We start from the raw sequence: 20,995 nt of genomic DNA, 5'->3' as shown, positions 1-20,995 counted from the left end.
CGAGGACTCTGGTCCGCCTCAAGGAGCTGGCCAGTGACATTAGTCTGGGCCAACGGCGCTCGTGTCTGTGCGCGCGACATCAACCATACAAAGCTCAACGCGTTAACAGCTTGTGCTCACGCTCAGCGCCAGGACACGTTGCATAAAGGCGGCGTTACCAGCCCATGGGCACACCGTCGCCGCGGCCGTCCGAGCCGGCGCAGAGAACCCCGGACGTCGGGTCGCGCGTGATGATCTGGCCGCGCCCAAAGAGCCCGCGCTCCATGTTGGAGAGCACTTGGATCGTATGGCCTTTGGCACGCAGCCCGTCGATCGTCGCCGTGGGCATCGTGTCTTCAACGCTCACGACACTCGCGTTCTCGCCTTCGGCCGCGCCAATGCAAAAGCGAGGCGCGTCCAGTGCCTCTTGCGGGTCCATGCCAAAGCGCAGCATGTTGAGGAGCACTTGCACGTGGCCTTGGGGTTGCATAAACCTACTCCAAATAAGATCAAAGTATCAAAGTATCAATCGTCATCGTCGTCGTACCCGCCCATGACGGTAAAGGTCGAGTGGAGCAGCTGCGAATCCGCAAAGAGAGACATGGCCGGGATGATCGTGTGGTACGGGCGCTTCCCCGGGGCGAGCGCGTTTGGATGGCCGTCCTCCAAGATGAAATTGCTACCTCGGTTCTGCAGCGAAAAGCCGCGTCCTTCCGGGATCAGCCCTAATCGACGCCCTACGATAGGGCCCACCTTATTAAACGAGCGTACCTGAGCCAAACTTGGCATAGTTGCTGTTGACCATCGAGACTGCGTTGCCGTAGACATCGACGACTTGAAAGCTCACCGTGTCGCTCGACAGAATCGGGGACCCGCGCTTCGGGTCGACCATGGCCTAGTCGATTTGAGAGTCTACTAACTAATTGGTCGAGAAGGGACCTTGTCAGGGGAGATGAGCTCGACGCGCGCTTTGGCGTACGCGGCGCCGAGGAGCTCGTCCACGGGCACGTGCTCCACCTCGGGGTCGCAGACGTACCAGCGAGCATCCTGGAACGCGAGGCGCAGGGTTTCAATGAGCGCGTGGAGGTACTCGGGCGACTGGTGCGATTTGAGGACCTCTGGCGGCAGCTGCGACAGCAAATTGAGCGCCAGAAGCGCCGTGATGCCTTGGCCATTCGGCGGGATCTCATACACGTCAATCCCGTCAAAGGTCGTCTTGATCGGCTGGACAAACGACGATGCATGCGTCGCCAAGTCCTATCCGGATACGAATAAGACCAACGTACCAAAGTCGTGTACCTCGAGACTCAAGAGACCGCCTTGGGCAGCGACCGCAGCGACAATGTCGTTGGCGATCGGCCCTTCGTAAAAGCCAGCTTTGCCGTACAGCCCAATGGCCTCGAGCGATGCGGCGAGGTTCGGGTTACGGAAGATCTAGACAATAAGTCCAGTTTTATCTACAAATGAGATAGCACCTCGCCCGTGCGAGGCGCGCGGCCATCGATGAGCAAGTCCTATCAACCCTGAGGTTAGCACTCTTCTTGCACTAGGCGACCAACCTCGGGGTGCGGCCAGCGAGTGAGCTGGAACGCTCTACATCCGCAAGTATCATAGCAAATCGCCCACAAAACACGCTGCGTACGCAGTCTCCCAGAGGTACGACGTGACGGGCGCGACGGGGAAGCCTTCGCGCGCGAGCTCAATTGCTGGCTGGAGAATGTCTTGCATGGACATGGTGCCCCACGCCTTGACTGCGTCGACCCAGCCCGCGACGGCGCCGGGTACCTGTATGCGCCGTGACGCCAGCGCGGTGCCATCGTCGTACCGTGATGGAATGCACATGGCCGAGCGGGATGCTGGTCGCGTTCGGGCAGTCGGCCATTGCGCGCTCGAGCGTCAGCGCCTTGGCGCAGCGCCCGCTGCCGTTGAGACCCGCAACCTACCGCCGCGTACGTTTGCGCTCGAAACCAACCGAGTTGCAGTACCTGGCGCGTCTCGGCGTTGTAGTAGAGGAGGAAGCAGTCACCGCCAATGCCCGTCGAGCACGGCTCCGTGACTACAGAGAGCGCTTGCAGCTACACCAGAGGCGGCCACGCGTCGTACCGTTGAGCGCCGCGGCAATCGCGATCGCCGCATCCACAGCATTCCCGCCTTCGCGCAAGATGCGGTAGCCGATCTCAGAGGCCAGCGGCTGGTTCGTAGCGACCATGCCATGGGTCCCATAGACCTACGCGGCGGCGTCAGCGGGATGGCGTCGACGAGGCGCGCGCACCGGCGACCGGGTGAAGGACCGGGTCTGCGTGGCGTAGCGGTGCGTCGTCATCAAAGCAAAAAGTGACCTTGAACTTTGCGTCGCCCAATCAGAGGGCTCCACGGGTCGGCCTGTAACATTGGATAGCCAGGCGCGTATTCAAATCGAGAGGTTTTCAAGGTGGCACCGACGAAGTCGATCAGTTGCCAGCGACGACCAAGGGCACCGACAATGTATGGCGAAGACTAGAGCTAGTCGCTAAATGACAATAGTACGAGTGCTATCGACTATCGATACCAACTCTATCTTGTACAAAGCAAACAAAAAACGTGAATTGCAAAACTTTTTACCGAATCCACCACAAGGGACATTGTACATTTCCATGTACAATTGTAGACACTGCATAGAATACATGTACGTAGTACCAGAGTCTGCCACAAGCGTCGTAGGGCGACGACCGAAGGGAAGACGAGCCCCGCGCAGCCACGGCCCGGCGAGCGAATGATGAACAAGGAGATTGCTAGTCTCTACGTATGCGAAGTCTTTGTGTAATTATGAAGATAACGCGAAACACGTTCATATTAGTACCAGAGTCGACACGACATCGACAGATCCTGCAGGGCTGACGCTGATGCCCCTTGCGATCTTCGACGTTTGACGACCACCACTCTTCCCTTGCATCGGCACTGCGAGTGATGGTCACGAAATCCAATCAGGAGCAAAACACCACATTTCAACTTTTGCCCACAACCAGCGATTACGATGCCAGCCCTGCTTTTGCCGTCGCTCCAGACTGCACCCAAGACCTTTGCGCTCCCGACCTTGGCCTACGTCCCGGCGCCCGCCGTCGTCACACCAAACACTGCCACCGTCCTCGGCTGGGACGACTTCCTGTGTCCGTCCACATGGCTGCACCAGACGCACGCGATCCATCCCAACCAGCTCACGCACCCGGCGCTTCAGCTCCACCTCGCGAATCTCGATGTAGCGATCGTGTCGCTGCTCACGCAGGCGGAGACACTTGGCCCCGTCTTTGTCGTTGCCAAGGACGTCCATGCGACGCACGCGCTGTGCGTGGCGTTCTTCCCGCAGACGCTCGCGCTGCTCTCGTCGTCGTCCGTGTGCGTCGTGTCGGCATCGACCACAATCCTCGACGACATCTGTGCGGCCGTGCTCCACGTCTCAACGAGCGTGTTTGCACCGGCCAAGTCGCTCATCGTCGCTGGCCATGCATCCTGGCGCCAAACTTGCGCAAGCCTGTGCGCGCCGGTTCTGAGAAAAGTGATTGCGAGCGGCCATACAACGCCGTCGGTCGACGAAGCCCACGAGAGCGTCCAGCGACTGAGTCGCGGCCTCTTGCAGGTCGTGGCCGCACACACGACCGCACTCGACATGACGCTGTAGACGCGCCTTGGCTTGCTTTGTATACTATGCATAGATTTGTGAATAATTTATACGACTAGTCGATTTGAACTATTCGATTTGAGCGGGTCCTTATCAGCCGTCCAGTTGCACGCAACACAACAGAGGTCTGCAAGTCCTCGGTACCTGCGCGCGTATCTCCATAGAGTCGCATTACATTCACGAGGCTTCTACGCGTAGCACGTTCGCTACGTCAGACTCGTTGAAGGTACAACGACCGCACAAAAAAGCGCCACCCCACTCGAGTCGGACGGTCGAGCTTCAAACGCTGACCGGCTCATTCGAGCGCTTGCCTCCTACCGCGCTCTAGAATACGAAATGCATCGAAATCAAGTGGTGGATGCTGGTGAAGCCGGAAAAATAACATACTAGTACGTGAGACCCCGACCTGAGCTTTGCGGTGCTACCGGCGACTACGGGTGACCGATGACCTATTTCATCCATGGAGCATCTCGGCATCTCAGCATTCCGCTTCTGTCAAAGCATTCGTAGTTTGAGCAAAGCTCATGTGTCAACATCCAGTGTACACATATATCAGTCACGTCATTGCACCTGCTCTGTCGATGTGCGGGACTCGTGTACGTCCAGCAAAGCGTGCAGTGCAAGGGATCCAAACTGGCCTCCGATCGCGCCGACCAAGTCGCGTCTGCCGCCTGCTCTATCAGTCGCACCACAGCTCACAGCTGCAACGTCCGGAGTAAGCAGCTTCAACGCACTGACAAGCATCCGTGAGTAACCTCGAGGCCACTTCCTGCCTCTCTCTCCGAGTCGCCGCCCTCGCCATTCCCCTCGCGAGGTCCGTACGTGCGTGTCGAAGATACCGACACCGCGCACCCGGCGCAGGTCCTCTCTCTTTGAAACAACATTTCTGCAGCGTCGTCACGTCGTCAAGCCCACCGTATCGCATTGTATCAGGGGTAGGTCTGGCGCCGACTCTACGCTGGTCCGCGACAGGGCCATGTCTTGGATGGTCAGTCTGGATCTGGATACCATGCCCACACACCGCAACCTACCTGCTCGGTTCGGGGACGCAACCGCGCTCTCGCCAAGCGGCAGCACTGTGCCCATGAGCTCGTTCGCGGGTAGCGTCTGCCTCGTCGTCAACGTTGCGTCTCAATGAGGACTCGCGACGCTCAACTACACTCACTTGGCCGAGCTCGACCGGCGCTTCCGGCCGCTCGGGCTGCGTATTCTCGCGTTCCCATGCAATCAGTTTGCGGGCCAAGAGTCTGGCTCTGAGACCGAGATCCGCGACTTTGCCAATGGCTTTGGCGCAACGTTTCCGATCTTTGCGAAAGGCGACGTCAATGGCGCCAAGGCGCAGCCCGTGTTCCGGTACCTCAAGGCGCACTTGACCGGCACGCTCGGCGCGTCCATCAAGTGGAACTTCACCAAGTTCCTCGTGCGGCGCAACGGGCAGCCGTTCAAGCGCTATAGCCCGACCACGCCGCCGCTCCGGCTCCTCGACGACATTTTGATGTTGCTCGCCGACGACAAGGCACCATTGTCGTTGGGCCAACGCGCGGAATGAGCAATGCGATCTCCAAGAACATCATGTAATGATGGCGCCTGCATGACGGCGCGGCCCTCAACTTGCAACGATGCGGGCGGGCCGCGCTTGAGAAGACTGTGGTCGTCGCCTTTTGGAGTGGAAGGCGACGAGCATAAAGCGCCTCCGCATGAATGCTCTCGAATGGACTCGAGGACTCGACAGTACATAGTACGCCAACTGTAGGCGAGTAGAATAACATAGTAGAATGATTTAAGAACGTTTTGTGTACAATAATCTTGCGGCAAGAGCTGATCGGTGATACTCATTGGGTGATACTCATGGGTGATACTCATTTGGAATCCTTGATCGGCGACTACTAAGTATCATGGGTGATACTTAGTAGTCGCCGATCAAGGATTCCCTTGTCGCCGATCACCGAGGCTAAAAAAATAAACGATTTGCATTGGCCAATATCGGTTCTATTTTGACCAATCACGAGTCATGCCAACCCGACCTCGGCCAGCGCCGGCCGGATGGCAGCAACTTTGCACCTGAAAACAAAGTTGCTCATACTTGGCATGTCGATAGAGGACATTTCCGAGAGTCCAAAACGCTACGTCGTGTCGGCGATAGCGCGCTACAGCTTCTGAAATCCGTGGTGCAACGTGTCTTTTCAAAATACCATCACTCTTGCAAAGTATGTACATCGTGGCGTATCGCGGAGGACCCACCGCGGGAAGGTCCCTTTAGTCGTCGTCTTCAACGGTCTATGGATCGTACCTGGTACTGCCTACCTCGGCGAGCTATCGCGGTACTTGCGTCGCATCAAAAGCGAGATTACCGCGCTGTATGATGTAAAACGCAAGAAACGTCTGGCAGCACGGAGCGTTAAATACGTCAAACCACTTTAGCCCAAAAGTGATCGGGGCGCAACGCGTACTCCACGAACTCGACGATCATGCCCTTCTCGGACCGGCGCCACCCCGCGGGCATCCAGCTCCAAGTGCGCCGCCAGCTGCGTGCAGTCGAGCACGCGGCCAGCGCCGACGACGACAAGGCCATCGCGCTCGAGCTCCTCGACACGATGCACAAGCTGGCGCAGCACACAGTGACGCTCGACGACGTCGCCCGCTGCCATACGCGCGTGACCGAGCACGCGACCACGTCGGCAAGCGCCCACGCCGCCTTTGAAGCCGCACTGCTCGAGCTCACGGGCGACGTCGCGGTGACGCACCTGCAGGACGCACTCCAGCACCTTCTCGTCGCCGGAGCGTTTGTGCCGATCGCGCTGCGCTACTGGAAGCGGCAGATGAAGCAGCCACTGCAGCTCGCGCTCCTTACGGCGCCCGACAAACTGTGGCAGCCCATGTACGTACTCTGGCCTTCGTGTCCAATGTGTCATCTTGTCTCGTAGCGATATCGTCCCCACCGAAGAGAAGATCCGCGCGCTGGAAGAGTCGTACGACCAGCACCTGGTGCGTCGTGTAGTGTTACCTACAACAGGGTATACATGGCTACGACGTCTAGACAAGCATTGGTCTGCTCAAGCAACTGCTGCTTGCGCTCCAGCACGCCGACTCGCGCCGGTACCAGATCCTGGTGCACCAGTCGTACCGTGTGCTCCAGCACGTGTACGCCACCTCCAGTTTGGTCAAGTACGCAGACTCTATATAGCTTTGAATGACCATACTTTGTCTCGTAGGCCGCAGACCGAAGCGTCGCTCTTGGCGCCGCCGCCGGCCAAGCACGTTGTGAGTACGTAGCCTTGCACGGTCGTCAAACCCTGACGTGTGTTAGCGCTCGAGAGCCTGCCGCGGGATGTGGTCTCGACCGCCGCTCTGCTCGAGTACCTCAAGCAGCTGCCGGCGACGCAAACCCTGTACACGGTACATCGCCACCGCTCGCTACAGTATGCGTAGCGATCTCTGGACCCTAGACGGCGCTCAACGAGACACTTCGACCGTGCCAGATCCCGCACTTTCTGCGCCGCCGGTACGCGTGTGGTGGCTTGATATTTTGATAGATTGATGCATTAGGTGGTGGCAGCTGTCGTTGGCCGGCCTCGGTGCACTCGCGGGGGCCTCGTACCTTGTCAAGAACCGCCAAGCGCTTGGTCACTGGATGCAAACGGTGCAACACGCTGTCCGGGACTTTGTCGGCGACCATTTGGTGACGCCCCTGAGGTATTATCGATGCATTTCAGCGAACGCATATGTATTTGTGACTAGCGCGATCGTCGGCGAAGTCATTCTGAACAAGAAGGCGTGCATTCAAGACCCGCGGGCTCTCGAAGACTCGCGCGAGAGCCTTCAGCGTATGCTGGCCGACTTTATCCGGGACACCAACCCGTCGCTGCCGTCGTCGCAACAGCTCGCTTTGGTAGAAGCTACCACCTTTGGTCGAGATTGGCATTCGAAATACCTAGGCCCAAGCGATGGACATGTCGGTCGTCTCACTTCAGTTTGAGAAGGAGCTGCCCCGCGCCCTAAAGAACATTGTCACGGGCGACATTGTCCGCATGATGCTCATCCAGGTCTGTCGTACGATGTCGGCTTTCTATCAATGTATCGATTGCCGTAGATTCAATTTATCAAGAAGGAGCTCATGGTGGCGATGAAAGCCATCGACGAGCTCATGGATGCGAACCAGCTCAACCTTCAGATGATGGCGACCGTACCGATGTTCCTCGTCGCCGGCGGCGTCTACGCGCTTGTCTCGCGCCTCTCGTCGTACGCTCGTTTAGTATCAAGTGGAGGTTTGTATCAAGTCTTGTTAGGACTTTTCTGCGCTTTACAAGCGCACGCATTTACGACGACCCGGCGACCGTCGCCACGACGATGCGCTACACGCTGCGCGATATCGAGCGGCTTCTCAACATGCAAAACACCTCGTCGACGCATGCCGCGTCATCCTCGCACCCGCCCGTGCTCCAGACGCTCAACAGCTGCGACTCGTCGCCCAGTATATACTTTTGTACGTTTTTGTCCGATGACTTGACGCTATTCCGTAGCGATGGGGCCGTCGACGCCAACGTCGTTTGTGCCACCGATCTCGTGGAGCGCGGCGGCTAGCCACAGCGCGAACGCGTCCTTGGGCGTCCGCGACCTCGGTCTCCTCGTCGTGCTGCTCAACGACCTCCGCAGCCTGTACGACCGCAACCGCGGGTACGGGCTCGAATAATGCATAGGAAGGGCGAGCCTCGATGTACCTTGTAGGTACTTTGACGAAGACGAGCAAAAGCGGTTTGAAGAAGACCTCTCGGACCTCGTTGGCGACCAAATGCTCGTCGCGCAGCAGCTCGCAGTGATCCAGCGCATGCATCACAGCCACTCGTTTCTGATGGTGCAAGACGTGCACGCCAAGTGGCTCCAGTAGCTTCTCGTACGCGCTTGCTGCTCTGCATACAGGACATGTACCAACAAAGGGTCGCAAGAAAGGCTACCATTACATGGTCTAGCTTCCTAGTTGTCGTCGGTCGCATTTAGCTTTGCAGAATGTCCTTGAGAATGTCCTGCTCCGACACTGACAAGGTCGACGCGATCGCGTTAAAGTTGGCCGTCGCGCTGTACGTGCGCACGACGTGGGCAATGTGGCTCTACTCCGTTGCATGAGACAAACGCAACTTGATAGATTGAAACCTTGAGATCAATCTCGTTGAGTGGGTCCATGGCCGCTTCGAGCGCGTCTTCATCGGGCTCGCCCTCGTCATCGCCGAAGCCACCTTGGTCTTCGAGCATCTCGGAGAGCAGCTGGTACTTGTCTAGTCCAAGTTGAACATACATGTGGAGATCTAGCACTTGGAGTACCGCTGGGCGCAAACGTCGACGAGATCTGCGCCTGGCCATACAGTGCATCCTACACCACAATGTTCTCAGCCACCAACGATCCCCATCCAGAGAGAACGCACGTCTTCGTCATCGTCCTCCGAGTCGGACCAGCCAGCGCCGTCGCCAAGCGCGTCCTCATCGTCTTCCGCGTCCATCGCAACGAGGATGTACGTCTGCGCCAAGACGCCAAGCACCTTGGTTGAAAATGGCACGCGGGTAAACTCGTGCGTCTTCTTGGACGACCGGAGCGTGCGCTTGGCCCCGACATCGACCACGGGGTCACCGAGCACGAGGAGGTTGGCCACCCGCACGTCGTTGGCCTCGACGATCTTGAGAAGCGCGAGCACCGTCACCTTGAGCGCATACTGGCCGTAGAACTCGGCTTGGTGCTGGACCCAAGTCGCGCACACAAACTCGAGCATGGTCGGGCCTGGGCCATGTGCCGGCGCCGGCAGCGCGGCGAGCGCCTCTAAAATCACCGACGCGCCGTGCGAGTGGATGAGGCGGGCGTAGACGAGGCAGAGCGACTGGACGAGCGACGGCATGGCGGCGGCCGCAAGACGCTGCGAAACCGCGAGGAGGAGCGACTGCACCGTCTCTACCGGGAGCACGCTCGCGAGATGCAAGAGCACTTGGCTCACGAGACCGCCGACGTTGATTGCGACCGCGTCCGAGACACTGGGCGACAAGAGCTTGGCCGCGACCTGCATGACGCCGTCGACCCCGTTCGACATGCCTAGCATCCATCGTCATTCCTTTCTTATTGCAAAAGAGAGTCGGGTACCGGTGACGGGCGTCGACTGGACATCGCTTGCCGCGTGCATGACACACCACTTGAGACAATCACCACCGACCTGCAGCACCGACCCGTCGTCCGTGCTCAAAAGCAACCCCAGAAGCGGGTCCAAGACTGCGCGGACGAGCGAGCTCTGGAGCGACGGCGTGGCGTGCGGCAAAGCGTGCTTGAGGACCATTTCGAGCAGCTCGATCGCTTGGCTCACGTGGAGCGTGTGCAACAGAGGGCGGTACGTGGCGACGACGCCTTCGACGACGAGCTGCGTCGAGGTCTCGGCTTCGAACCCAAGAAAGGCCGCGAGGATCGAGATCGTCATGTCGTGTACCATGCGGTCGTCGACGCGCTGCGACCAGAGCGAGAGCACAAACTGAACAAACAGCAAAGCAATCGGCGCGACATGCGGCGCGTCGACCGCGTGCACGATGCTGGCCTGCAGTTTTCACACTCGATCAGTTTCCACACTCATTCCATCAAGGTATCAAGGGACAGTTGTGTACCATGGTTTCCAAGACTACGTGGATAGTCTCGGTCGTCGCCGACGCGCAAAGCCCCATGAGACGATCGAGGATGTTGGCGGCCATCGGCTGCACGAGCGTATCGGCTAGTCCCAAATATCAATCGATCCATGTATCCAATCTTAAGTAGCGTACCTTGGTCGTGGAAGAGGAGGAGCCCGATCGCACGGCACGCATAGAGCTTGACGGGCAGCACTTGGTGCACGTCGAGGCCCGACACGGCTACGTCCAAGAACGCCTGGAGCTGCGCTTCGTTCATCGCCTTGGCAAACCGGCTTGCGCACCAGAGCGCGCGCGCCTTCAAGTAGACATCTACGCGCAATGTACACATTGTCATCGCAAAGTCGTCGGAGCGTACTTGTCTCGGGCGCTAGCAGCACACGGAAAAGCGTCTCGAGGAACGCCGCAATGTCGAGCGCCTTGGTCGTCTCACTCTACTCCCATCGATCACGATTTTCACACTTGACACATTGATACATACCGTTTTCATGAGCGGCTTGGCGAGCGTGCCCATCACAAGCAAGGACGCTTCGTGCACCCGCCACGAGCTCGTTGCGTCCGCGAGGCGCGTCTGCGCGGCGTGGATCATCGTCGAGAGCATGTTGCTGCCGAGCGCCGTTTCGAGCTCCTGAAGCAAGTCGACGCCCGAGTTGCGCACGTTGTACTCCATGCTATCGTCGTCTTCGTCGGCAATGTACTTGTTCGGGTCGTCTTCCCAGAGTTCCATTTGACTGGCCGTGATCTGCATGTACGAGACCATGTGCAGCACAAGCGGTTGCATGGCCGAGACGATGAGTCCTTTGGTCTTCTTCGTCGGCGCTTGCACAAGCGACCGCACAAACTCAAAGAGCTGGACCACGGTCGCCGCGCGCCCAATCGACGCGCCATCGTCACTATCGTAGCCGTTGTTGTCGGCGTCGTCGGTCGCGAGCACAACGTGCGTCTCGTAGGCTGGCACGCCGGCGACGAGCAGTTGCCAGACCTACAATATCAAGTTATCAACCAATACGACAGAGCGATCGTACCGGCGGAAGGATGTCGGGAATAAGGCTGCTCATGTCCTTGGGCCACTCGCCGACAAAGACGGCGAGCGCGCGCAGGACATAGAGATGCAGCGCCTCGTGCTGAGGCGTGAGGAGCGCAACGAACCGGCCGATCCACGGCGTGACGTTGGCGTGGAGGACTTGGCCCGCCGCCGCGTCGCCGGCGTGGGCGAGGACGCCGGTCATGGTCAAGCACGTCTGTACGATCGCAATGACGCGGGCGCGGAGCCGGGATGGTGACTGGTCGGCCGTGAAGAGGCGCTCGAGGTGCGGGAAGAGGAGCGGAATGAGCGCCACAAAGTGTTCGCTGGCGACGTGGTCGATCGCACACGAGAAAAACTTGATCGCAAACTGGACGTGGGCTTCGTTCTCGGTGCTCGAGAGGAGCTGAAGGACGACGGGAAAGAGGTCGGGCCATTTTTCCGGCCAGTCGTGCTTGACGACTTCGGCGAGCACGAGACATAGCGCGGTCTGGAACTTGGAGTCATTCGCATGCGTCGGCGCCGCGCCGTGCAGTAGCTGCGAGAGGCCATGCACGAGCGTCGCGCGGATCGACGTCTTTTCGTCGTCGCCAATCACATACCCGTTGCTCTCGTCGACCTCCCAATGGGCAATCACGACCTTCTTGAGCAGAAGCGACGCGAGGTGGGCGAGCGGCAATGGCATCGACAGCTGGAGGCTCTGCGCCAACAGCAGCGCAAAGCCGGGCGACGTGAAGGACTGCGTGAGGACGGCCTCTGCGGCCTGGCGCCGACCGGCGTCCGCCGAGAGCGAGTCGTCGAGGAGGCGGCCAAGGTCGTCGAGTTGCATCTTTGGAATGCCACAAATGAATGACCGCTTTTCCCGCTGCTGGGCCATCCGGATAAACCTCGCCAATCACATACCTCTCGCATTACATACGTTCAATGGGCGCCAAGTTGGGCTGCCGAATCCACGAGGTAGATGCGGCACATGCCAGAAATAAGATTCTCGTGCCATTTCTAAACCCGCTACCTGAGCGCCAAGGCCATTTGGTCGACGAAAGCATGTTTGGAATGTAATCGCCCATAGTTGGCACATAGATAGAAGGCACTTGGGAGAGCAGAGCAAGCTACTCTACGCCAACAAAGGCATCGTGCATTGCGCGCAAGCGTCGACGACAGATATAAAGCGCTTTGTAACGTTAAAAAACAAGCATCGCGACGACCCAGAGCCCATCGAATGCTGCATTTCTACGAAGCGATGAGCCGTTGAAGCTGGACGGGCAGTGCGTTTTGACTAAGGCAATAACCAATATTCCCTTGGTTTGGATACAGCGGCGGGCGTGACCTATGGTCGATGTGATCGCTATCGTCAGCCTCCTGCCTGCCATTGGTCGCGGGTTGATTCCGGATACGAGTACTTCATTTTCGGCGGACCCCACGGCTCTGAAGAAACAGCATCAGTTGCGTACTTTCCTCCTCGCCGGACGTGCGCCGCAAGCTGTGACGCTGTGGGGACCTGCGTCATGAAAGGCTGCGCACTGCTTACTGACGAATCTCGGCGCGAGTCGGGATCAAGGGCTATAAAACACTTTAGTTTTATATCGATGCGGTGCGTACCGAGAATAGTGTAAACAAGCAAACATATAAAATGGGTTTGTTGCTGCTGTTGTTGTTGTGTTCTACTAACCTACTAACCGTTTATCGGACCATGACAATGTCGTCGATCTTGAGGATCATGCGCACGCACTCGGACGCGAGCGAGATCTCGCTCGTGTTGACCAGCAGCGGCTGCAGGATGTTGAGCTCGTACATGTTGCTGATCGTGCCCTTGCGCACGTTGATGCCGGCCGCCTTGTCGCCCGCCGCGTGCTTGGCGCGGAGCTCCGTCACCATGCCGATCGGGTGCAGACCGGCATTCTCGGCCAGCGTGTACGGAATGACTTCGAGCGCGTCCGCAAAGGCTTGGAGGCAGTACGCCGCTGTGCCCTCGAGCGTCCGGCCATACTCGCCGAGGCGCAACGCGACTTCAATTTCCGGGGCGCCGCCACCGCAAATGAGGAAGCGCTTCTTGACGAGCGAGCGCACGACACAGAGCGCGTCATGGAGCGAGCGCTCGGCCTCCTCGAGCACGAGCTTGTTGGAGCCGCGGACGAGGATCGACATGGTCTTGCCGGGGCGGACAACCTCGGTGATCTTGACCACCTTGTGGCCACCGAGCGACTCTTCCTGGACGAGGCCGGCCGTGCCGAGCTTCTCGGGCGTGAGCGACTCAATGTGGGCGACGGGGAGGCAGCCGAGCGTCGTGCTAATGTACTCGACGTCCGTGCGCTCAATGTCCGTGATGACGTGGATGCCCATCTTGGCGAGGAAGTGCAGCGAGAGGTCCGAGGTCGCATCGCGCAAGATGGACTTTTGAATGAGGAGCACGTTGACGCCAGCCTTCTTGATCTGCTTGCAGAGGTTCAAGATGAACTTGCGCTCTTCGCGCAGGATGCGGTCCATGGCCGAGTAGTCGTTGATGACCACGTTGTTCTCCATGTCCGTCTTGGGCGCCGAGAGGCAAAACTGGATGAGCGCAATCTTGGCGTTGGCAATCGTCGTCGGCATGTCGACGCCGCTCGACTTTTCAAAGCCCTACACGATATGCGATGCATAAGAGGAAGATGGAGGTGATCGTTCCATGTACCTTGGAGAAGACGAGACCGTTGATGAGCTGCGAGTCGTCAATGGTACCACCGAGCTGCTTGACGACCTTGACGTCGCGCAAGTCGACATTGACGGCCGTCGCAATGTCAATAACGTTGAGGACGGCGTCGACCGCAATGGGCGAGAGGCGGTCCGAGTACTCCGAGATGACCTTGGACGAGAGCGACGTCGTGACGCACTTGATGAGTTCGTCGCGGTTGTTCAAGTCGACGGGGCGCGACATGGCCGTGAGGATCTCGTCGGCCTTGGTCGCCGCGAGGCCAAAGGCTTCCGAAATGTGCGACGGGTGGATGCCCTTCTGGAGAAGGTCCTCGCACGCCGAGAGGAGCGCGCCGGCAATGACGCACACGCTCGTGGTGCCGTCGCCGGCCTCAATGTCCTGCGACTTGGAGAGGTCCACGAGCATCTTGGCCGTCGGGTGGTACACTTGCATCTGCGTCAAGATGGTCGCGCCGTCGTTCGAGATGATGACCTCGCCGTTGCCCTGCTGGATCATCTTGTCCATGCCACGCGGGCCCAAGCTCGTGCGGATGGCGTTGGCGATCGCTACAAATGTTGCATTTCGCCCATGAGTATAAGGTTTCGCCGTCATCTAGCAGCCTACCCTTGGCCGCGATGATGTTGCTCATGCGCACATCCTTCTCCTTGGCCTTGCCACGGAGCGTCTCGCCCTTCGCGGACGTCTTCTGCACGGAAGCGGTCGTTGTGGCCATCCTTCGTCGCTGGCTTGGTTTTGTGGAATTTATTGGACCTACCGTCGAGGGGAAAGCCGTGCATACAAACACCAAGAGAGATGGGCCGCCGCACGATTAAATGCCTATTTTTATTCTCTGGCAACTGGATTTGCAATGCATTTTAAAATGTATAATCTATATTATTGTATGGATAATAAATTGTGAGACTAAAAATACGTCGACATAAGTGTTGTATTACAGCGCCATCCACTTTAAAAAAGCCTCGGTTTGACTGCAGGAGCCTGGGGTCGACGGCCAAGACGCTGGCCATGCGCGCTGCTACGACTAGCTCGAGGCGACGCGTCGACCCAAGCCGTAGAATGTAGAGGGTATGGCAGCAAGCCGAAGCGAGGTGAGCCAAAACGTTGGTAATAAGCGTAGTGGCAGCATGAACTTGAAGCGAGGGTCGCCTGCGCCGAAGCTGAGACAGCATGCAGTGGTGGGCTGCATGCTAGCAAGTGTAGAATCGCGTGGATCTCGAGCCAGAGCGGTGGGCTAGCACATGGCGCCCTTGTCGGCGAGCTCGCGATGTCCAAGGGTCCATGATGACATCACGAGACGCCAACAGCCAGTCCACACGGCGCGTGAACGTGGCCACGATAGTGCGAGGTGCTGAGCTGATAGCTTCGTTCGTGTATGCGTGGAATACATGGTCGCCAGCAGCGGTGCGCAGGAGATGGAGCATCCGCTCATGCCAGCGCCTCGTGAGCTCCTCGTGTCCTGCGAGTCGCCTCGCGCTTTCGTTCGCCGGCTCAAAATGGCTCCTACAAGCAGAGGTTCGCACTGCGTTCAGCCACGTTGACAGCGCAAAGCAGGTTTGCACATCTGGCCCGTGCTCCATGAGCTGCTCCATGCCCGTGCTCCATGAGCTGCTCCATGCCCGTGCTTGGTGAGCAGTCGATGTCGGACGTTCGATCTTTGCGAATCGAAACTCGCTTCTATATTTGTATGCAGAGCGCGCTGTCGAGAGCAATATATATTCTAACCTGCTGTTGGAAAACGCAGAGCCATCCTATTCGAACGAATATTCAAATATACAATATGCGAGTCACATCCGGATGTGGGGCACGGCTTATCCGTTCGACAGAGATCGCATTGGCACACTTCCTTGCACCCGTCGGGATGTCGACCTTGGCCGCCGTCGCCGCAGCGCAGCCGCTACCAGCAGGCACGACGCGATTGTACCTTTGCCGCCATGGCGAGACAAGTACGCGCTTCTTCGTCTTCCTCATCCTTGAAGTCTGGCGATGATGCTACGGGCAATAGACTACAACCTCGAAGGCCGCTTCCAGGGTCGTGGCATCGACAGCGACCTCAACGCCCTGGGCCTAGCCCAAGCGCGGGCGCTTGGCGAAGCGTTCCGCGCCATCCCGCTACAAGGCATCTTCTCCAGCACGCTCTCGCGCGCCAGGGCGACCGCCGCGATGATCAGCCAGCACCACAATGGCGTCATCACCGGCGCGATCGATGGTGTCGAAGAGATGGGCTACGGCGAGAACGAAGGCAAGAAGCTCACCGAGAGCAAGCACTTGCTCCATGCCGTCATCGATCAGTGGAATGCCGGCGAGTTGGGCGCGGCGTGGCCGGGCGGCGAGTCGGCCATCGACGTCGAGCGACGAGGTACGGCCGCGCTGCGCGAGCTCGCACGCCGCCCGCTCGACCATGTGGCGATCGTGTGCCATGGCCGCTTCAACCGTGTCGTGCTCGCGTCGCTTTTGCACGACGACTTGCGCCAAATGGAGGCGATCGAGCAGGACAACACGTGCGTCAACGTCCTCGACTTTGACCGGGCGACCGGCACGTTTCGCGCGCACGTTCTCAACTGCACCGACCACTGGCGCTTCCTCGAACCGCCGCAGTGATACTACAATCGTTTCTATTGCTGAGATTACATACTAAACTGCATCGATGTCTGTGGCGTGCACGCCTATCTCTACCACGAGACGCGCCGGATTCTCGATTTCTTGGCCGCGGTGCCCCACGCTCGGGTTCGGCGTGACTGCGTTTTGCGTGGCTGTAGCACGTCATAAAGGTGAGCTCCATGGCAGCACCTGAGAAGGCAGACGAAGGACAGAGCATGGACGTGGCCGTCGCCTTTCCCATGATGCCATTTGCCGTATGAGCAAGGTACGATTCGACGAGCATGCAGGAGTGCAGGGACGTGGCGGGTGCGGATCAGGCCTGCATACTGACGCAGCTGAACGAAAGGCCGACAAGGTAGTCTCGTTCAACGACGAGGGTTCATAAACAAAGTCGTTTATCGCCCCTTGATCATGCGGTTCGACGCTGAGACTGTCGATGGAAGACACACGCCTGTCGCCGTGTCTTTGGGCGTCGCGCTCGCTCTACTGACTCACACTAAAGCGGTTGGCGCCAGCGCGCAGTGCGGTTTTACGGCGGAGACGTACGGAGTCGTTTGGAACGGAGCCAAAGACGCGTGGGTTCTTCCATTGTCGAGAGAATCTGCACTGCGACGTGTACATACAGTGTATGGTACAGTACATGTAGGAGCATCTCGTCGACAGCCGGACGATGTCGCGCCACTCTGGTAAGCGATGCCCAGATCCCACCCACGACGACGACCACGACCCAACTCAGATGCAATGTTGTGGCTGGGACCGTGCTCGCTCACGTTGCATTTTTCAATTTGCACTCGACCTCATGCGTGCGATCTTGAGTTTCCTTGCGACGACGATCGCGTCGGTCGCGGCCATGGGCGCCTGCTACGACACGTACGACTTCAAGAACATCGACCACCACTTTGACGTGATGCGCCAGCGCTTCTCGACCGTCCGGACCTTCCAGACGTACATCTACAGCAACAGCCGCAACGTGATTGACGCTGCGAGCGACCACGGACTTGGTATCTACGCCGGGATTTGGATCCGCGGCCCCGACTACGACAAGGACGTCCAGGCTGTCATTGATGGATATTACCGCCACCCGAACGCGGTCAAGGCCGTCTATGTGGGCAACGAGGACCTCGACAACGGCTGGAACCAGTGGCAGGTCATCGACAAGGTCAACGATGTCCGGAACCGGCTCCGCGCCGCTGGTATCAACAACTTGCGTGTCGGGTCGGTGCAGACCGATGGCGGCTGGCTCCGCAGCCAGGAGCTCTACAACGCGTGCGATATCGTCGGTGTCAACATTTACGAGTTCTTTGGCGGCTCGCACGAAGACCGCTGGAACGCGGTTGTCAAGAAGTACGGCGGTAGCAAGCTCATGATCACAGAAACCGGTTGGCCGTTTGGTGGCGGCAACTACGGTAACCAAGTCGCGTCATACGACAACGCGATCAAGCACTTCAACAAGATCCGGTCCTGGATGAATGCGGGCAACGGCGGCGAAGACGTCATGTACTTTATGTTCCACGACAACCCGGGCAAGTGGCCCGACTACGAAAAGCAGTTTGGTCTGGCCAACTCGAACGGTCAGTGGAAGTTTGACTTTGGCCCAGCGCCCAAGCCGCCATCGGGGTCCTGCTCGGCGCCCGAGTGGAACACCGACTACCAAGGCAACGATCTCTTCAACTTTGCCATCACGGGCGACATGAACAGCCTCATCACGCAGTGCTGTGCCAAGTGCACGTCGACGTCCAACTGCGGCGGGTACTCGATCTTTGAGAACCGGTGCTACATCAAGTCGGCGATGACTGGTCGTAAGGACGCGAACGGCGTCACCTCGGCGCGCCGGCAGTAAACCGATTGTGTGGTCGTCGGTCGATTGAAACTGTATGTAACGAGTATCCGTTTCACGTCTATATCATTTTTGTCGCGGCATCGCGTTTGGCATCCTCCACGACAAATTACTACTTCAGTAGTTCAGAACTACTCAAAAGAGCGATCCAATAGTCCTAGTGCCAGATGCAACAGGGATCAACGATCCACAATCACGAAATTGGTCCTGACAGGCAGAGTCAAGAATGAGGTCATGATCGGAAGTTTGACTTTGGCCCAGCTCCCAAGCCGAAGCAACCGCCGCCGCCGGTCAAGGGTTCGTGCTCGGCACCCGAGTGGAACACCGACTACCCAGGCAACGATCTCTTCAGCTTTGACATTTCGGGCGGCATGGCCTCTCTCATTACGCAGTGCTGCGCCAAGTGCCTCGCGACGTCCAACTGCGGCGGGTACTCGATCTTTGAGAACCGGTGCTACATCAAGTCGGCGATGAATGGCAAGAAGGGCGTCAACGGCGTCACGACCGCGCGCCGTCAATAGACCATCTCGGCTAGTGTAATAGTACAAGCCAGTGCGTTGGTTTGAAACGAGAGGCGTGTAGTCGTTGTAACTCTGCTCTAATGTACGCCGTCTCGTAAGCGTGAGTGTAGTAAATGCAGTGGCACGCGTGTTTTCTGTGTTGACCACAAGCAAACGCCATTGCCACAAGAAATTGTCGAGTGGCAAGCAAGAATGAAGGGCGTCCTTCCGGTCTACAGTGATCACTAAACTGGTGGACGGCGCCAGTATCAGATCGGTTCGAGGAGAGGACTTCCAGTTCAGTGGTTGGTGGCAACTCAGCGATCGAAAGGTTATAGTATGGGGAAGGTACAGTCCCTGCACGCACCTGTTTTGCAGCTTCGCAAGGCTCGATCCGACACAACAGTGCTTGAATATGCGTGTTAGTACCGAAAATACTACTGCAGCTCTCTTTGTAACAAGGTGAGCCGTCCAGCTGCCACGCCACGAGATCTCCTCCGAACGCATGTGTCACTCCGCCTCGTCGCCGGGGCCACACACGTCGTGTCGTCATTTCTTGAGTTCCATTTCGTCTTGCATCCATGTTTGTCCAAGTCCCGACATCCCCTCCACATACACCATTGCACGCGCCTCGCTACCTCGGCTTGCCACGTTGAAGCATCCCCTTGGTACAGGTCATCGCAACCAACATAGTTAGTCGAGGTTTGTCTTTTGTCGTAGTTGTTTTCCATAATCACTTTCAGTTTTGCCTTCACTCGACCACTCGGTCTTATTCAAAGCTTGCACGCTTTCTCATCACGCGCAGTTGCCGTGTTCCGGCAGAGTCGTCCAAGGACCCCTCGTTACAGGTGGGTTGACAAATGCGCTTTCGCACTGTTGGTCTCGAGCCGCGGCGACGTCAAACGAGCAAGCATGGCGTAGACTACGCGTCCAAAGCAAATCGAATGGAGCCATGAGCCTCTCTGCATTGGATGGCTGGTTGTTCTTAGAGAACGAGCGGTACGATGTGGGCACAACCAGATCAACCATTGTCTTTCAACGCGGCTAGCGATGATAGAGCTGTGGTGGCAACAGCGTGATGCTAGGTCTGGAGAAGGCTGGTGGTTGGCAGCTTCTCTAGATTTTTGGTTCGTTGCGGTATGCTATAGCCGCATCGTCGACACCGGCGCTGCGAGCGTCCACAAGGCGCCAAGAGTAAGGGCCCGCTTCCCCAATACGGACACCATGAAAGCACTATCATGGGAGGGCGAAAAGCCGATCGAAATGACCTCGTCCTTCGTAGCACCTCTTGAGATTCGCGGTGGTTGCGAAGGGTTACGAAGGACACACTTGGTGCATGCACTTGGTGCTTGTGCGTCGTTTTGCGACGCGTCATGCACGCACGTTGCCGCGCTTTGTAAGTCGACTCATCTGAGTACGCGTCAGGTCGCACCCTGTCGTTGTCTCGGTGTTCTGACACACACCAGCACGTACACCATTCCATGCGGATTTATACGCGGACGAACGTGGGCCGTTATGGATCGGCCTGCATACACCGACAGGTGCTTGCAACGACAGGTGGAACAGGGTTCGACCACGGCATTCGCATGTAATTTCAACGCTCTTTCAAAAGGCTTCACGAGAGTAGCGCATTCTTTGCTCGACTCTCGGTACGAGAATCGCACTGCTCTCCAGATGAGCAATGAGGCGTGCAAAGTGAGCAGTGTCCGTTACGACGAGGTCGCCCACAGGCCGGAACATATGTTGGACGACCGCGAACGACAAACGACAAACGACATGTCTGAATTTCCTTTTCCATCGTCGTCGAACGGTGCCACTGGAATGTTGCCGTCGCATTGTAGTACCCGGAGGCTTTGGGTACGATGTGGTAACGTCGTTGATTCTGATGAGGCTTGAGAAACCTGGATCCATCACGGCAAACTCAGATGCCTCCTTGGCAAGAGCTCAACTCGACATCAACTCTCACTTTTCATTTTGCACTCGACCTCATGCGAGCGATCTTGAGCTTCCTTGCGACGACGATCGCGTCGGTCGCGGCCATGGGCGCCTGCTACGACACGTACGACTT

At 58.0% G+C, this 20,995-nt stretch overlaps 9 protein-coding genes across 9 annotated transcripts in view; 6 read left to right on the top strand and 3 right to left on the bottom strand.

The window, feature by feature from the left end:
- Nucleotides 1-79: 79 nt before the first annotated feature.
- On the bottom strand, nt 80-2,304 carry SDRG_13583 (gamma-glutamyltransferase; the record flags this gene model as incomplete). Its single annotated transcript, XM_008619680.1, has 12 exons — nt 80-473; nt 527-704; nt 751-874; nt 919-1,236; nt 1,279-1,413; nt 1,455-1,493; nt 1,539-1,572; nt 1,622-1,764; nt 1,805-1,918; nt 1,965-2,035; nt 2,083-2,206; nt 2,252-2,304. Coding segments are annotated over 12 exons (1,652 nt in total), but the record flags the coding sequence as incomplete, so codon positions are not given.
- Nucleotides 2,305-2,977: 673 nt separating this feature from the next.
- On the top strand, nt 2,978-3,703 carry SDRG_13582 (hypothetical protein). Its single transcript, XM_008619679.1, has one exon. The coding sequence runs from the start codon at nt 2,993-2,995 to the stop codon at nt 3,632-3,634; it is 642 nt and encodes a 213-aa protein (XP_008617901.1). The 5' UTR covers nt 2,978-2,992; the 3' UTR covers nt 3,635-3,703.
- Nucleotides 3,704-4,643: 940 nt separating this feature from the next.
- Nucleotides 4,644-5,183, top strand: SDRG_13581 (glutathione peroxidase; the record flags this gene model as incomplete). Its single annotated transcript, XM_008619678.1, has 2 exons — nt 4,644-4,734; nt 4,774-5,183. 2 exons carry the CDS (start codon nt 4,644-4,646, stop codon nt 5,181-5,183), a joined length of 501 nt encoding a protein of 166 aa, XP_008617900.1.
- Nucleotides 5,184-6,102: 919 nt separating this feature from the next.
- Nucleotides 6,103-8,600, top strand: SDRG_13580 (hypothetical protein; the record flags this gene model as incomplete). The annotated part of the gene is made up of 13 exons (XM_008619677.1): nt 6,103-6,512; nt 6,559-6,619; nt 6,672-6,799; nt 6,847-6,899; nt 6,942-7,030; nt 7,081-7,136; nt 7,181-7,327; nt 7,373-7,523; nt 7,570-7,677; nt 7,725-7,873; nt 7,921-8,034; nt 8,204-8,308; nt 8,360-8,600. The coding sequence occupies 13 exons, from the start codon at nt 6,103-6,105 to the stop codon at nt 8,517-8,519; spliced, it is 1,731 nt and encodes a 576-aa protein (XP_008617899.1). The 3' UTR covers nt 8,520-8,600.
- On the bottom strand, nt 8,576-12,140 carry SDRG_13579 (hypothetical protein). Its single transcript, XM_008619676.1, has 9 exons — nt 11,308-12,140; nt 10,734-11,264; nt 10,418-10,652; nt 10,265-10,368; nt 9,756-10,197; nt 9,052-9,707; nt 8,951-8,999; nt 8,783-8,904; nt 8,576-8,739 (listed from the first exon to the last, which is right to left on the bottom strand). The coding sequence occupies exons 1-9, from the start codon at nt 12,133-12,135 to the stop codon at nt 8,626-8,628; spliced, it is 3,081 nt and encodes a 1,026-aa protein (XP_008617898.1). The 5' UTR covers nt 12,136-12,140; the 3' UTR covers nt 8,576-8,625.
- Nucleotides 12,141-12,905: 765 nt separating this feature from the next.
- Nucleotides 12,906-14,741, bottom strand: SDRG_13578 (T-complex protein 1 subunit delta). The gene is made up of 3 exons (XM_008619675.1): nt 14,599-14,741; nt 13,975-14,540; nt 12,906-13,922 (listed from the first exon to the last, which is right to left on the bottom strand). The coding sequence occupies exons 1-3, from the start codon at nt 14,705-14,707 to the stop codon at nt 12,987-12,989; spliced, it is 1,611 nt and encodes a 536-aa protein (XP_008617897.1). The 5' UTR covers nt 14,708-14,741; the 3' UTR covers nt 12,906-12,986.
- A 1,083-nt stretch (nt 14,742-15,824) lies between these two features.
- SDRG_13577 (hypothetical protein) lies at nt 15,825-16,850 on the top strand. Its single transcript, XM_008619674.1, has 2 exons — nt 15,825-15,935; nt 15,995-16,850. The coding sequence occupies exons 1-2, from the start codon at nt 15,851-15,853 to the stop codon at nt 16,588-16,590; spliced, it is 681 nt and encodes a 226-aa protein (XP_008617896.1). The 5' UTR covers nt 15,825-15,850; the 3' UTR covers nt 16,591-16,850.
- Nucleotides 16,851-17,375: 525 nt separating this feature from the next.
- Nucleotides 17,376-18,948, top strand: SDRG_13576 (hypothetical protein; the record flags this gene model as incomplete). Its single annotated transcript, XM_008619673.1, has 2 exons — nt 17,376-18,386; nt 18,689-18,948. Exons 1-2 carry the CDS (start codon nt 17,390-17,392, stop codon nt 18,946-18,948), a joined length of 1,257 nt encoding a protein of 418 aa, XP_008617895.1. The 5' UTR covers nt 17,376-17,389.
- Nucleotides 18,949-20,915: 1,967 nt separating this feature from the next.
- SDRG_13575 (hypothetical protein) overlaps nt 20,916-20,995 on the top strand; it is a gene marked incomplete at its 5' end in the record, with an annotated part of 1,099 nt that continues 1,019 nt past the window's right edge. Inside the window, one exon of the mRNA XM_008619672.1 lies at nt 20,916-20,957. Within this exon, the coding sequence (XP_008617894.1) occupies nt 20,916-20,957 (42 nt within the window). The remainder of the gene's footprint in view (nt 20,958-20,995) is intronic.

The sequence above is a fragment of the Saprolegnia diclina genome (assembly GCF_000281045.1).
Source record: "Saprolegnia diclina VS20 unplaced genomic scaffold supercont1.61, whole genome shotgun sequence".
In the NCBI taxonomy this organism is placed as follows: domain Eukaryota; phylum Oomycota; class Saprolegniomycetes; order Saprolegniales; family Saprolegniaceae; genus Saprolegnia; species Saprolegnia diclina.
Note: the sequence above shows the minus strand (reverse complement) of the source record. Positions and strands in the feature narration are given on the sequence as shown.

Bases quoted from the DNA above. Each gene is read 5' to 3' on its own strand.
- SDRG_13582 (XM_008619679.1), top strand. From the start codon at position 2,993: ATGCCAGCCCTGCTTTTGCCGTCGCTCCAGACTGCACCCAAGACCTTT.
- SDRG_13579 (XM_008619676.1), bottom strand. From the start codon at position 12,135: ATGCAACTCGACGACCTTGGCCGCCTCCTCGACGACTCGCTCTCGGCG. The intron at 11,265-11,307 runs GTACGATCGCTC...TTGATATTGTAG, and splicing joins TTCCCGACATCCTTCCGCCG to GTCTGGCAACTGCTCGTCGC. The intron at 9,708-9,755 runs GTACCCGACTCT...GATGGATGCTAG, and splicing joins CCAGTCGACGCCCGTCACCG to GCATGTCGAACGGGGTCGAC.
- SDRG_13578 (XM_008619675.1), bottom strand. From the start codon at position 14,707: ATGGCCACAACGACCGCTTCCGTGCAGAAGACGTCCGCGAAGGGCGAG. The intron at 14,541-14,598 runs GTAGGCTGCTAG...CAACATTTGTAG, and splicing joins CAACATCATCGCGGCCAAGG to CGATCGCCAACGCCATCCGC. The intron at 13,923-13,974 runs GTACATGGAACG...CATATCGTGTAG, and splicing joins ACGGTCTCGTCTTCTCCAAG to GGCTTTGAAAAGTCGAGCGG.
- SDRG_13577 (XM_008619674.1), top strand. From the start codon at position 15,851: ATGTCGACCTTGGCCGCCGTCGCCGCAGCGCAGCCGCTACCAGCAGGC. The intron at 15,936-15,994 runs GTACGCGCTTCT...TACGGGCAATAG, and splicing joins TTGCCGCCATGGCGAGACAA to ACTACAACCTCGAAGGCCGC.